The sequence below is a fragment of the Canis lupus genome, chromosome 16 (assembly GCF_011100685.1).
Source record: "Canis lupus familiaris isolate Mischka breed German Shepherd chromosome 16, alternate assembly UU_Cfam_GSD_1.0, whole genome shotgun sequence".
NCBI classification, from domain to species: Eukaryota; Metazoa; Chordata; class Mammalia; order Carnivora; family Canidae; genus Canis; species Canis lupus.
In genome coordinates this window covers 21068346-21083446 of record NC_049237.1, presented here as the reverse complement: position 1 = coordinate 21083446, position 15101 = coordinate 21068346, and the positions used below count along the sequence as shown (strand labels likewise).

The 15101-nt window shown below is 48.9% G+C and overlaps 1 protein-coding gene across 2 annotated transcripts in view; it reads left to right on the top strand.

Annotated features, from left to right (window-relative positions):
- The window catches only part of PTPRN2 (protein tyrosine phosphatase receptor type N2), a 727688-nt gene that overhangs the window by 283356 nt on the left and 429231 nt on the right, over positions 1-15101 (top strand). For both annotated transcript variants that reach the window (XM_038559842.1, XM_038559843.1), the window contains exon 6: positions 11403-11763. In XM_038559842.1, the coding sequence (XP_038415770.1) occupies positions 11403-11763 (361 nt within the window). The remainder of the gene's footprint in view (positions 1-11402; positions 11764-15101) is intronic.

Below are 15101 nucleotides of genomic sequence, written 5' to 3'. Positions count from 1 at the left end.
AATGGAATATTCCTCAGCCATTAGAAACGACAAATACCCACCATTTGTTTCGACGTGGATGGAACTGGAGGGTATTATGCTGAGTGAAGTAAGTCAGTCGGAGAAGGACAAACATTATATGTTCTCATTAATTTGGAGAATATAAAAATGTGAAAGGGAAAGGAGAGAAAATGAGTGAAAATATCAGTGAGGGTGACAAAACAGGAGAGACACCTAACTCTGGGAAATCAAGAAGGGGCGGTGGAAGGGGAGAAGGGCGGGGGGTTGGGGTGACTGGGTGATGAGCACTGAGCGGGGCACTTGGTGGGATGAGCACTGGGTGTTATATGTTGGCAGATTGAACTCCAATAAAAAAAATTAAAAAAGAAAAAAGAAAACTGAACGTGAATAGTCACGGCCGCTGTAACAGTAATTCCTAACAGCTGGAGAAGCTTGAATGCCTATCAACAAGCGAGTGAAGAAACAAGTGGCATGCGACTCAGCAGTTGAGATGGATGAATTATTGATGTGTGCCATAGCTCAGTGACTTTCCGGATCATTATGCTGACAGACAGAAAGAACATGCACACGCTTATAGTTTTATTTGTCCGCAGTGTGAGAAAATACAAAGTAGTGTAGGGGCGATGGAAAGGAAATCGATGGTTGCCCGAGGGTGAGGGATGGACACGGTGGGAAGGAAGTGTTAAAAGGGGAAGCGTGTACTCTTTGGGTGATTTGCATTCACTGCTTTTCCTCTGCTGATGGTTTCATAAGTATATGGTTGTGTTAAAACAAGTGTGTGCTGTTTATTGTGTGTCAGTTACACCCTAGTAAAGATGAAAAAGAAAAACAGCTGCGCCAGCCAACACAAAATATTGGGGAATTTTGAACAGATACCTCATTTGAAAAGACATGTAAGTGGCCAATAAGGGCATTAAAGGTGCTAGACATCATTATTCAGTGGGGAAAATACGGCGTAACACTGAGAAGAACTACTACTTCCTGTCCACTGGATTGGCTAAAATAAAAAACTGATACCAACTCTTGGTGAGAATGTAAAGTAATAGGGGCTCTTGAATTAGGGGAAATATAAATTGTTACAGCCACTGCACTGGCAGATTCTTTACAGTTGAACACCCATCTGTCTTGCGACACATTAGAGGAAGGACAGGGTGTGTTCGTGGCAGCCATCTCCTCAGGGCCCCGGCCTGGAAACCAGCCAGGCATCCTCTGCTTCTGAGGAGGTGCCTCCTTAGCAAATCCGATCTGGGGCAGAGGTCAGGGTTCCCTCCTGCCCTCCTCTTAGCCGTGCTACTGAGACTAGTGTGTGCCAAGGCATGGAGCCCCGAGGACCGAGCCATATCCATGATGTTCATTTGGCTAAAACTTGCCTTCTCATGCCGATCTGTACCAATCTTCGGTGGGGAGCTGCGATCTCATGGTGGAGCGCTTCCCAGGTTTGTCCCACTGTGTCGGGAGGGGTGAAGCAGAGTTACTAAGGACTGCCATCCCACCCCACGCACTCAGCACTGAGCTCTATGGGCGGACAACCTACCTGTCTCTGCACGTTTGTCTGCCCACCTGGCAGGTGTGGAGCATCTGAGGCGTCAGTCAGCAGGGCGGGAGACCAGGTGGTGGCCACAACGTGGTATGTTTGCCCACACACCATCTCTCCCAGACCTGTGGCCTGACCCCATCCTGGCTCATGCTTCCACCTTCTGTCCTGTAGGACCCCAAGCCAGGTCCTGCCTAGAGCGAGGCAGCCAGCCCGGCCCTCCTGCAGCTGCCCTGCTGGTGGGAGAGGTCAGAGCATGAAGCCACGAAGCAGCTTTGTGAGGGGTCATTAGTCCTTGCTTTTCTTTCACGTTGGATCTGTGTGTGCAGAAGATCTTCTTTTTCTGTCCTTAGTTTTGATCTAACTTCCCATGTGACCGTGTGAGAGAAGCTTCTCCAGTGTTCTCTGACATTTGTCTGCTTCTCTCGTCTGGACTCTTGGGAGCAACTGGACAGACGGAAGAGCCTCAGCCTTGCAGTGTCAGGCTGACTGCACTTTCTGTAGACTTGTTCTTTGTGAGGATTGAAGTTCCCAGGGATGTTTCGTGGTTTATAGAGGGGGATGTGGAGGCCGAAGAGACAGAGTGACATGTCTACTTTCAAACTCTTACCTGGTGGCAGAGCCCTGAACTCTCGTCCAGAGTTTCATGTTTAGTCTTTAAGCCAACAATAAGGTCACCGGGTTTCCTCCTCCATACTCCATGGAACAGCAGGTCTGTCCCTTCCTCCAGACAGATCGAGAGTGAGTCTGAAGCCAGGTGCATGGGCTATGCCCCAGGCCCACTCCTCACTTGCCAGGACATCAGCTTTGTCTCTGTAAAATGCTGTGGCTGTGTCCACACCATAGGGTTGTTGAGAGGGTCAAAAAGAATTAAAACACATAAAACCAAAGAACAGCCTGACAGCAGCACTCCAAGAGCAGAAAGCCCTTGGCGATGACCCGGATGTATCCTGGCAGTCACCCCCGGCAGCAGGCCTCTGACTCCATGCCTCATGCTCATCCCTGGGGACAGGACTGGGGATGCAGCTCTCGGCCTCAGTCCACTCCAGGTAACTTGTGAGCTGCTGTATGTGAGGCTGTCTGGGCAGGTGCTGGGAAGGACAAGGTGCAAACTGGGTAGCAGGCAAAGTGGCTGTGACAGGGAGGAGCGGCAGGGTGGGTGGGGTAGGGAGGAGGAGCAGAGGTGTTGGCTTCGGACCACCTGCTGTTTCTAGGAGCATCCCACACAGGCATCATGCAGGATCATCCCACACACTCCCGATTTAAAACCCACAGCTCATATTACCCTCAACTTTCTGCAGAATTCACTGGTCCTGAGTTTAGAACTGAACATCTCTTCAAGCACATGGAGATTGTGAACTCTGTAAAAAGTGCCTGGGGACGATATTTTTAAGTGAAAGCTCTGGGTCTCAGCTGCAGAGAAAGACAGACCAGTGTGAGGCTCCCCTAAAGGCAGACATTTCTTTAGTCCTGGCAATGGTGCTCCTACGTGGGGCAGGCTGGCTGCTTGGAGCCTGAGGACCTGGGCAGGATAGCCTTCTCTGTGTTGGAGGAAGAGGTGGGGGGGGAGGGGAGGGAAGGAGAGAGATGGGGAGAGGAGGGGAGGAGAGGGGAGAAGACAATGAGGGAGAGAGACAGAAGCAGAGACATTGACAGGGAGGAAGAGACCAGAATCTTCCTCTAAGGCCCAAGCACAGAAAAGCACAGCAGGGTAATCCCTTCTTTACACTGATGAATTGGAGGTGGGGGCCCCTGGCCCCCATGGGGATGCCAAATCTTGCCCATCCAGTGGCATGTGGGTCGCCTCAGTAGGAAGCCTGTGGATGGTCCCAGTGTTGTGGGCCTTGCTACTAGCAGCGAGCTCATCTCGATCAAGGGGCTTGTCAATGCTGCCTTCAGGCTGTGAGACAAATGGGGGACACTGCTGTGTGGTCAGAGGAGGCCTAGTCTATTTCCTAATTTGTTTTGGGTCCCCAGCCTACGAGCATACCTGCAAAGCATTGGAGACCAGTGGAGAGACAGGAACCTCGTGCACTCCAGGTTTGCAACGTGAGGGTGGCTGAGAGCCTCCGGGCCTGCCTGGCTGTCTGAATCCATAATTGTACTGACTGGGCCTGGAGTGGGCAGGTGCCGGGAGAGGAGGGAGGACTGATGTCTGCTCTGGTGCCCGGGTACTGGTGAAGCTGGGAGGAAGGGGAGCTTCATGCCCATTCCAGGGGTGGGCAGAGGGGTGCCGGGTGGGCTGTGGCTCTAGGAAGGGCATCAGCCGGCTCCTCACAGCCGCTCTGATTTCCCTCTGACATCCAAGTCGATATGACTGGACCTCCTTACAAACAGACTTTGAATGTTACATAGTCTGTGACCTAATTCTTACTCCCGTCTGCGGTTTGTCTGAGACCTTCTTTCCCCAGAAGGTAGTCCAGAGAAGACGCACCACATCCTGGTGCTGGTGATGCTGCTGATGGAGATGATGAGGGTGCCGTGCTGAGGGTGCTAATGGTGGTGCTGCTGATGGAGGTGATGGGAGCACAGTGCTGAGGGTGGTGCTCGTACTGATGGTGATGATGTAGGTGAGGGCGCAGTGCTGAGAATGGTGACGGTACTGATGGTGGTATTGATGTAGGTTATGTGGGTGTAGTGATGCTGAGGGTGGAGATGGTACTGATGATGGTATTGATGTAGGTTATGTGGGTGTAGTGATGCTGAGGGTGGAGATGGTACTGATGGTGGTATTGATGTAGGTTATGTGGGTGTAGTGATGCTGAGGGTGGAGATGGTACTGATGATGGTATTGATGTAGGTTATGTGGGTGTAGTGATGCTGAGGGTGGAGATGGTACTGCTGATGGTATTGATGTAGGTTATGTGGGTGTAGTGATGCTGAGGCTGGTGAAGGTACTGATGATGGTGTTGGAGGTGATGAGGACGCAGTACTGTGGGTGGTGTTGGTACTGATGGTGGTAATTATGGAGGTTACGGGGGTATAGTCATGCTGAGGGTCATGACCGCACTGATGGTGTTGCTGCTGATGTAGGTGATGATGGCGCAGTGCTGAGAGTGGTGATGGTACTGATGGTGGGATCATTATGGGGACCGTGTTTTTCAGAGGTGATGAATCGTGCTGGTGGTGATGATGCTACCACTACACGTGGATCACCTCCTCCAATTTGTGTGCTGAGCCTGGGGACCCACCCGTTCACTCCCTAATCCTTGGTCCTGCTGGAAGAAGGAAAGTAACTGTTTCCTGGGTTGGACATAGTGGGAGGGGGGCTCAGAGTGGCATGCGGAGGCCACTGTGCTGGTGGATCAGGCTGTCCCACAAGAGCAGTATGCCCCCAGTTTATTCAGAAGTTGGTTCTACTCCTCTCCTGCAGCCTCACTGTGGGTAAAGGACGTGCCAGGATGAATGTCATTTCAGGGCGACATTTGCCGGGCTGTGGTGGCTGTTCTCAGCTGCCTTTTTTTTTTTTAATTTTTTTTTCAATTTATTTATTTATGATAGTCACAGAGAGAGAGAGAGAGAGAGAGAGAGAGAGAGAGAGGCAAAGACACAGGCAGAGGGAGAAGCAGGCTCCATGCACCAGGAGCCCGATGTGGGATTTGATCCCAGGTCTCCAGGATCGCGCCCTGGGCCAAAGGCAGGCGCCAAACCGTTGCGCCACCCAGGGATCCCCTCAGCTGCCTTGATCAACGTGTCCTGTGCCAAGGATGCCCTGCAAGATTTCTCTAATGGGTGGCACAGAGAATAATGCACCGGAGTGGCCCTACCATGTGCCGGGAAGTGGCCAACTTTTGTCCCTTTATGTTGCTGATTTCCAGGTTTGGGCAACTACGGTCCTAAAGGGGTTTTAGCATTATTTTAGGGAACCTGACATCATCAGTTTGTTCAATTCAGACTTAAAACATCTTCCAAAGGAGGAGTGGCTTCTGCTCAGTCAGTCCGTGACTTCCTACTGTTTTTTTTAATAATAAATTTATTTTTTATTGGTGTTCAATTTGCCAACATACAGAATAACACCCAGTGCTCATCCCGTCAAGTGCCCCCCTCAGTGCCCGTCACCCATTCACCCCCACCCCCCGCCCTCCTCCCCTTCCACCACCCCTAGTTCATTTCCCAGAGTTAGGAGTCTTCATGTTCATCTCCTTTTCTGATATTTCCTACCCATTTCTTCTCCCTTCCCTTCTATTCCCTTTCACTATTATTTATATTCCCCAAATGAATGAGATCACATAATGTTTGTCCTTCTCCGATTGACTATTTCACTCAGCATAATACCTACTGTTTTAAAGTAAAGGAAAGTCCGATTGACTATTTCACTCAGCATAATACCTACTGTTTTAAAGTAAAGGAAAGTCCCAGAAGGTAAAGTGAGTAACAGCAGTAATCACAGTAGGAGCGGTTGCCACTGGCTCTCCCGGCAGGCACTGTGCTGGTCATCCCCGTTTTGCAAATGACCCAGAGGTTAAATAAGTCACCCCAGCATGGTTCCTGGGGCTTGTGAGGTCAGAGGTGGGATTTATACCTGGGCGTCCAGCCCCACCCGCCGCTCTCTCCTCTAGGACCTGCCACCAGCGTGAGCCTACTCTTACTGTGAGTCTCCCAGCTGCCAGCGCTCCTACATGTAGGGTGGGGGCCCTGCCTCTGGGTCCCCTGAGCTCCCCTGAGGACACTATCGTGCTGCCTGTCCTTTGCAGAAGACCCAGTATGACCTGTAGAAACTGATGTTTCTCTGTTATTTCTACAGCTTGCCCACGGAAACACTCTTTTCCCCACTTCTAATTGGGTTCACGGATAAACAGACTCCAAAATAGACTGTTTGTCCCCATTGACTATATGGGTAATGTTCTCAGCAATTTGTTGTGCACGGTGCTCAGCCTGGTTTGTCCCTTACCTGGAGCCTTCCTCTTGGACCATAATTAAAGGCCCTTTGAATGGAAGCTGCGGGTTAGGCTGCACCCGTAGCAAAGAGGAGAGATGCTGGTGGGTACATTAATGAGGCACTTGAACACTCTCTGTGGCCCCCAGCACCATGACCTGACGGGGTGTTCAGAGGCAGCCTCTCTAAGCAGGAGTTCCAGCTGGGCTCAGGATTGACACTTGCACACAATTTGTGGGAAACTGCTGGAGGGGCTATTTGTGTGGTAGCATTTTATTTTCCTCTCCCTTTCCCTAATGAATCTCACTTCCCCCTTTTCTAAAGGAAAAACAGTTGATTTTAGCTGGTACTTGGACAACTTTAAACCATTGCGATGACCAACACCAAGGAAATACAAACGATTTTAAAAACATATTATGAACAGCTATACGCCAATAAATTAGGCAATCTAGAAGAAATGGACGCATTCCTGGAAAGCCACAAACTACCAAAACTGGAACAGGAAGAAATAGAAAACCTGAACAGGCCAATAACCAGGGAGGAAATTGAAGCAGTCATCAAAAACCTCCCAAGACACAAAAGGCCAGGGCCAGATGGCTTCCCAAGGGAATTCTATCAAACGTTTAAAGAAGAAATCATACCTATTCTACTAAAGCTGTTTGGAAAGATAGAAAGAGATGGAGTACTTCCAAATTCGTTCTATGAGGCCAGCATCACCTTAATTCCAAAACCAGACAAAGACCCCACCAAAAAGGAGAATCACAGACCAATATCCCTGATGAACATGGATGCAAAAATTCTCAACAAGATACTAGCCAATAGGATCCAACAGTACATTAAGAAAATTATTCACTATGACCAAGTAGGATTTATCCTCGGGACACAAGGCTGGTTCAACACTCGTAAAACAATCAATGTGATTCATCATATCAGCAAGAGAAAAACCAAGAACCATATGATCCTCTCATTAGATGCAGAGAGAGCATTTGACAAATAACAGCATCCATTCCTGATCAAAACTCTTCAGAGTGTAGGGATGGAGGGAACATTCCTCAACCTCTTAAAAGCCATCTACGAAAAGCCCACAGCAAATATCATTCTCAATGGGGAAGCACTGGGAGCCTTTCCCCTAAGATCAGGAACAAGACAGGGATGTCCACTCTCACCACTGCTATTCAACATAGTACTGGAAGTCCTAGCCTCAGCAATCAGACAACAAAAAGACATTAAAGGCATTCAAATTGGCAAAGAAGAAGTCAAACTCTCCCTCTTTGCCGATGACATGATACTCTACATAGAAAACCCAAAATCCTCCACCCCAAGATTGCTAGAACTCATACAGCAATTCGGTAGTGTGGCAGGATACAAAATCAATGCCCAGAAATCAGTGGCATTTCTATACACTAACAATGAGACTGAAGAAAGAGAAATTAAGGAGTCAATCCCATTTACAATTGCACCCATAAGATAACTAGGAATAAACCTAACCAAAGAGGGAAAGGATCTATACCCTCAAAACTATAGAACACTTCTGAAAGAAATTGAGGAAGACACAAAGAGATGGAAAAATATTCCATGCTCATGGATTGGCAGAATTAATATTGTGAAAATGTCAATGTTACCCAGGGCAATTTACACGTTTAATGCAACCCCTATCAAAATACCATGGACTGTCTTCAGAGAGTTAGAACAAATTATTTTAAGATTTGCGTGGAATCACAAAAGACCCCGAATAGCCAGGGGAATTTTAAAAAAGAAAACCATATCTGGGGGCATCACAATGCCAGATTTCAGGTTGTACTACAAAGCTGTGGTCATCAAGACAGTGTGGTACTGGCACAAAAACAGACACATAGATCAATGGAATAGAATAGAGAACCCAGAAGTGGACCCTGAACTTTATGGCAACTAATATTCGATAAAGGAGGAAAGACTATCCATTGGAAGAAAGACACTCTCTTCAATAAATGGTGTTGGGAAAATTGGACATCCACATGCAGAAGAATGAAACTAGACCACTCTCTTTCACCATACACAAAGATAAACTCAAAATGGATGAAAGATCTAAATGTGAGACAAGAGCCCATCAAAATCCTAGAGGAGAACACAGGCAACACCCTTTTTGAACTCAGCCACAGTAACTTCTTGCAAGATACATCCACGAAGGCAAAAGAAACAAAAGCAAAAATGAACTATTGGGACTTCATCAAGATAAGAAGCTTTTGCACAGCAAAGGATACAGTCAACAAAACTAAAAGACAACCTACAGAATGGGAGAAGATATTTGCAAATGACGTATCAGATAAAGGGCTAGTTTCCAAGATCTATAAAGAACTTAATAAACTCAACAGCAAAGAAACAAACAATCCAATCATGAAATGGGCAAAAGACATGAACAGAAATCTCACAGAGGAAGACATAGACATGGCCAACACGCACATGAGAAAATGCTCTGCATCACTTGCCATCAGGGAAATACAAATCAAAACCACAATGAGATACCACCTCACAGCAATGAGAATGGGGAACATTAACAAGGCAGGAAACCACAAATGTTGGAGAGGATGCGGAGAAAGGAGAACCCTCTTGCACTGTTGGTGGGAATGTGAACTGGTGCAGCCACTCTGGAAAACTGTGTGGGGGTTCCTCAAAGAGTTAAAAATAGATCTGCCCTTCGACCCAGCAATTGCACTGTTGGGGATTTACCCCAAAGATACAGATGCAATGAAACGCCGGGACACCTGCACCCCGATGCTTATAGCAGCAATGTCCACAATAGCCAAACTGTGGAAGGAGCCTCGGTGTCCATCGAAAGATGAATGGATAAAGAAGATGTGGTTTATGTATACAATGAAATATTACTCAGCCATTAGAAATGACAAATATCCACCATTTGCTTCGACGTGGATGGAACTGGAGGGTATTATGCTGAGTGAAGTAAGTCAATCAGAGAAGGACAAACCTTATATGTTCTCATTTATTTGGGAAATATAAATAATAGTGAAAGAGAATAGGAGGGAATTGAGAAGAAATGGGTAGGAAATATCAGAAAGGGAGACAGAACATAAAGACTCCTAACTCTAGGAAACGAACTAGGGATGGTGGAAGGGGAGGAGGGCAGGGCGTGGGGGTGAATGGGTGACTTGCACTGAGGGGGGCACTTGACGGGATGAGCATTGGGTGTTATTCTGTATGTTGGCAAATTGAATACCAATAAAAAATACATTTATTATTAAAAAAATAAACCATTTCAATGAATAAAGTGACATTGTTTGAGACATAAAAACCATCTCAGAGGTGATGTCCAGGCTCCTTTGATGGAAATTGAGTCTCAGGAGGTCAACAGATTTGCTCAAGTTCACATATGAGAACAGTAACGAGAGCCCCTATCAACCCTAGTTTTCGGATTTTTGACTTGCTACCCCCTAAATCCCTCTTGGAAGACTGAACCCACATATCTTTGAAAATAGCCAGACTGGGAGTCTGAACCATGTGGCTTAAATTCAGTGATGGCCGCACATCTTAACTAGATCCCAAGGTCTGCTCACCACTGACTTGACATTGATCTTGGCCCCCAGCGAGGTGCGTTTAGAAAATGTGAATGGGCAAGATTTTAAAAATGTATGATTCATGGAGCCATTGCAGACCACAAAGGGGACTCTGAATAATCCCGGGACAGCTATAACTTCCCTGAGAATCTTCACGTTGGAAATGTCTATGTTGGAAATGTCTATGAGATTTTGATGGTCTCATAGTCGGAAGTAGAACAGTGAAATTCCTAACATGTTTATGGCTGTTCCAGGGTGAGGACCACTAGGCCTCGATTTGTCTAATAGCAAGAGTCTGATGAGAAGGTCCCCTCCTGGGAAAATGGACTCAGTGAATGAGGAGGGCCTACAGGTGGGGACTCCGTAAGAGGCCGTGCTGGTTGGATCGTGGACTTCGTATCACATCTAGTGGTTAAAAGGGAGACAGAAAGGAGTTGGAGTGAAGTGAAGACCATAAGGCAGAGAGGTAGGTGCTTCTTCTGAAAGACAGAGTCAGTCACGGTTAGAGAGCTATTTTTGCAGCAACAACAAACACCAGGGCAGGTGACGGCCCTGGAGAAACCTTTCTCTGCATAAGAGAGAAGGCCATGAAGAGATGCTCCACGTCGTTAACTGTCGGGGAAATGTGAACCACAGCCTCATTACGCCACCCCATCACTCCCACTGAGGGCTGCAAGGAAGCAGATGGCTGATGACAAGTGCTGGCCAGGAGCAAGGGATACGAGTCTTCACACTTTGCCAGCGGGAGCGTAACGCGGTGCACCATGTTGGAATCATCCTGGTGTGCAGAGATGCCATACTACCTGGAAGTTTCATGTCTGGGCATAAATCCAAGAGAATTGGAAACATGTGTCCCCCCAAAACTGGTAGATGGACGTTCATAGTAGTATTATTCCTAATGGCCCCCAATGAGAAACCACCCAACTGATAGAAATCACCCCGACTGATAGAAAACGTGCTTTCTCTGTCCAACAGTGTTTTTTTCAGCCACAGGAAGGAATGCAGTACTGGGTGTGCTGGGAAAGGCCACATGGTTTACGAGTCCGTTAACATGACCCGTCCCAAACGGATGACTCCGTAGATACAGAAAGTGGACAGGTGGTTGCCTTGGGCTGGGGGAACGGGGACGAGTGTGAGGTTTCTTCTGGGGTGATCAAAACATTCTGGAATGAATGACCGTGTGGTGCTCTCACTACCTGGATATACTGAAAACACCGAGTCGGGTATATTTTGTGGTCTGTGAATTCCGTTTCCATAAAGCTGATGTTAGGAAACCAGTGCCAGATGGATACGGGCCTTGGAGTTTGGTCTTTTGGGCCTAAGGATTGGGGTGGGCATTTCAGAGATGCTGGTGCCACCTGGAGCCTTGAGCACTGAGGTCAGACGCCCTCTCATGTGGTTGACCCGGAGGCTTACCTGCTGTGTTTGATCCTTGGCCCTGCAGGGTGAGGATCCCCGTGCGGACGGCGTTCTGACCTTCATGGCGCAGACCTCTGCCCTGACTTATGCTCCAGGGCCCCGAGCCAATCACCCCGGGGGCCGCCCTTTATGGACCCGTGGCCAGCTGCAGCCTGACGAGCTCAGCCCCAAGGTGGATGGTGGTACCGACAGGCAGAGCCTGGTTGCTGCACTGAGCACCTCTGCAGCTCGGAAGTCCCCAGCACCCCACAGTGAAGGCAACCTGGGGCCCCAAAACATGCCACGTGCACCCTGGAAAGCAGCAAGGGTCCTTTCGTCCCCGGAAGCCCTGCAGAAATGGCCTTCACCTCCAGGAGACCCCAAGAACCCCCCTGCCTTGGGCGATGGTAAGTCAGCCTCCCAGCCCCCTGGGTTTTTGTTGTTTCTGTTCCTCTGGCTCCCGCCCAGGGCCAGTCCTTTGTACTCTGCCCATCCTGGAAATGGCTTGTGATGTGGCAGCGTTGCCCCCTGGGTCCTGGCTGAGGCCAGTGGGGTGTGAGGAAGGGCCACCCACCCTCCCGTTCTCTGCTGCTATAGCAGAGAAGATGGACCTAGTCGTACCCGGCAGGGTGGCGGGGGCACAGGGGGCAGGAAAGGGCCCTTCCGGGGTGGCTGAGGCACGGCTGTGTGGGCCCTGGCCCTGCAGTGTCCGTCTCATTGCTTCACTGATGAAGGTGCTGCAATAGGGAAACATGGCCAGATATGGCACCCAGGCCATGTTGGCTACAGAACGTTTTGGAAAATGGAGCATGACGGCGTTTGGATTCAGCATAGGTCACGCCCACACTCCTTCTGGTCCAATGCTGGCCACCTCAAAGAGTTATGGTTGTTTCCTGTCCCCAGAAGGACCCAGTCTGAAGCTAACACCACCCACCCACAGTGAGGGCACCATTCAGGCTTTCAAAGTGACTAGCTTTCCATGCCGCTCCTTTGGGGCTGTCATGCAAGTTATGCCATTGCACCCTGTCCAAGGAAAGGGGTACGGACTGGCTCCCACGGCTCCATCTCTGGTGTCTTTATCTTCTAGCAGCCTTGTTCTAAGACCATAAAATAGAAAATGAGACTGATAAAATAGGTCTTTGTCTTTGAAGATACACAAATAATAAAATTGAGCAGAGAGAAGGGTTTTTAAACTTCTAAAAAATGAATCGAGAATCACATTAACACCAGCAGTTGGTTTTCTCTAAGTGACGCCTTAATTGGATTTGCTCTGGCAGTCATCTTTTAAACCTATGGCTGCTTTTCAGCTAAGTAGGTCCCTTGTTCTCTCTCTCTCTCTCTCTCTCTCTCTCTGTCCACAAAGCCATGATGACACCTTCTAAATGGAAGGAATGCAAAGTCATAATCAGAGGGAGGCGCGTGTGGCCGTTACCAGTGCTTTCTTCTCATACTCGTCTTGGGAAAGAATGCAGACTGTGCACTTGCTTATAGGACTTGTTTGCCCATGAGTGCACCGCTGGTGCGACAGGTGCTCCTCTGAGGAAGGCTGCCACCTGGACCAGCACCTCTCCCTCCTCTGGGGGCTGCTTCTCCTCTGCGTTAAGCTGTGTGCTGCTCAGAGGAATCCCTTTCCCTGGCCTGCTGCCTTCTGCACCCTCCTAAGAACCAGACTCTCTTGGGGGTTGGGGGGGGGCATCATCCGCTGATTTGGCTTTCCCATTGTCATTGCACCTTCCATCCCCCTGACTCAGCCTCCCCTGACGCCCCTGCTGTGAACATGCTGCAGAAATTCACGCCCAGCCACCCTCTGGCCACTCACCCACCAGCCACCCTCCGGACACCTTCCGGCCACCCACTGGCCACCCTCCGGCCAGGCAGTGGCCTCTGCGCCCATGTCTAGGCCCCCTCCGTGGTGCTGACCACCCGTGTGCTCTTGAGCTCCAGACTTTCTGATAGGGGCTACTTGTCTCTGTAACCACCCCTCTCTGTCTCCTTTCTATCTCCTATGACAAAAAACCCCCACTTATCAGCTACTTCTGTCCTAATTACTGGACATAGGGAGCCCCTACCGAGGGGACTTAAGTCCATTAGAGAGCCAGATGTGTTCATGGAACGTGGCGTACTCTGTGTGTCTGCTGCTGCCCGGGGTGGGGAGGGGGAGGGCTTCCTGCCTCCCTGTTATTTTGGCACCTCCCATTCTTCTTGGTGTCTCCCGAGGTGCCGACCTTTGAGAACATAGTCTCTGAAAACACTCTCCACGCTCCTCTGACCCTTATTAACTGCATTTTTTTTCCATGCTGACTTGCAATGTTGGTTATCTTCTTATGTACATGGTCTTCCCAGCTGCACTGTGTGCTTTAAAAAGAGACATGTAAAGTGTCAATCATGATGTGAATAGAGAACCATAAGATGAACCTTGTGTGCTGCATCCTGGAGCTTTAGCAAAGGGCAGCTCCTGCTCTCTCCTGCTACTTCTGTGCACCAGTCACCATCCCCCCCTCAGCTGGTCCCATCTGTATCTCAGTACCACATTGCAGGAAGCTGAGAATGCATGTACAACCCTAACCACAATAGTCTTACCATGTACTAAAATAAGTACTAGTGTCTTAATATCATTACCCAATCAGCAGTCATGTTTCTTAGTGGTCACGAATGTTCTTCACAGTTGTTTTGTTTTGGTTTTGAAGCAGGATCCAGAGAAGAGAGCCATTGAAGTGGCAGGTCTATAACCCTGCAGAAGGGTTCTCCCCTTCTTCTTCCTTTCCTTACATTTTTTATTTATTTTATTTATTTATTTAGTTATTTTTCTAACAACATTTTTTTTAAAAACACATTTTCTCGTAGAGTTTTTCACATTCTGGATTTTGCTGATTGTGTCCTGAGATAACACGTACCTTGTTCCTTTGCTTTGTACTTTGTGTGAACCTGGAGCTGTAGGGGCTAGCCCAGAGATTTGACCGTGGTGTTCACTGCCCAGCAAGAAGGCTTCAGAGGCCATGACAATGTGCCCTTCTGTGAGGAGGACACAGTATCCTGTGGTTGTTTTTTTTTTTTTTTAAGATTTTTAAGTTTATTTATTCATGAGAGACACAGAGAGAGAGAGGCAGAGACATAGGCAAAGGGAGAAGCAGGCTCCATGCAGGGAGCCTGACGCGGGACTTGATCCCAGGACCCCGGGGTCACACCCTGAGCTGAAGGCAGACACTCACCTGCTGAGCCCCCTGGGCGTCCCTTCTGTGGTTGTTTTAGCACCTGTAGCCAAGGGCTGCCCGACCTTGCTGGCAGACTTCGCCTTGGTCGTTTGAACGTGATGAGCTTGTGGCACCGTACCTTCCCCAGAACACATCTCACAGGGTGTGGCGTGCGGTCATTTGATAAATGCTTCTCTCCCCTCGTGGACTGTCAGCTTCGGAAGATGGCACACCCTCCCCTGTCCCTGTCTACATCCCAGCACCCGGAGCCTGTTTGCTGAGTGAATGAGCCAGTAGGTTCTTCCATGTAAACAGCCTCATTTGATTTTCATATCACCCTTAAAATACCGTATTATTTTCAGCCTCATTTTGCTGTTTAGGAAGCTGCAGCTCAGAGGCTAAATGGTAGCACTCACCTCGATGTCAGGTCATGGAAGACAGAACTGGGGTCACCCTGACATCAGGTCACTGAGAACAGAGTTGAGGTCACCCCCATGGTCAAGTCACCAAAGACAGAGTTGGGGTCACCCCGACATCAGGTCACTGAGGACAGG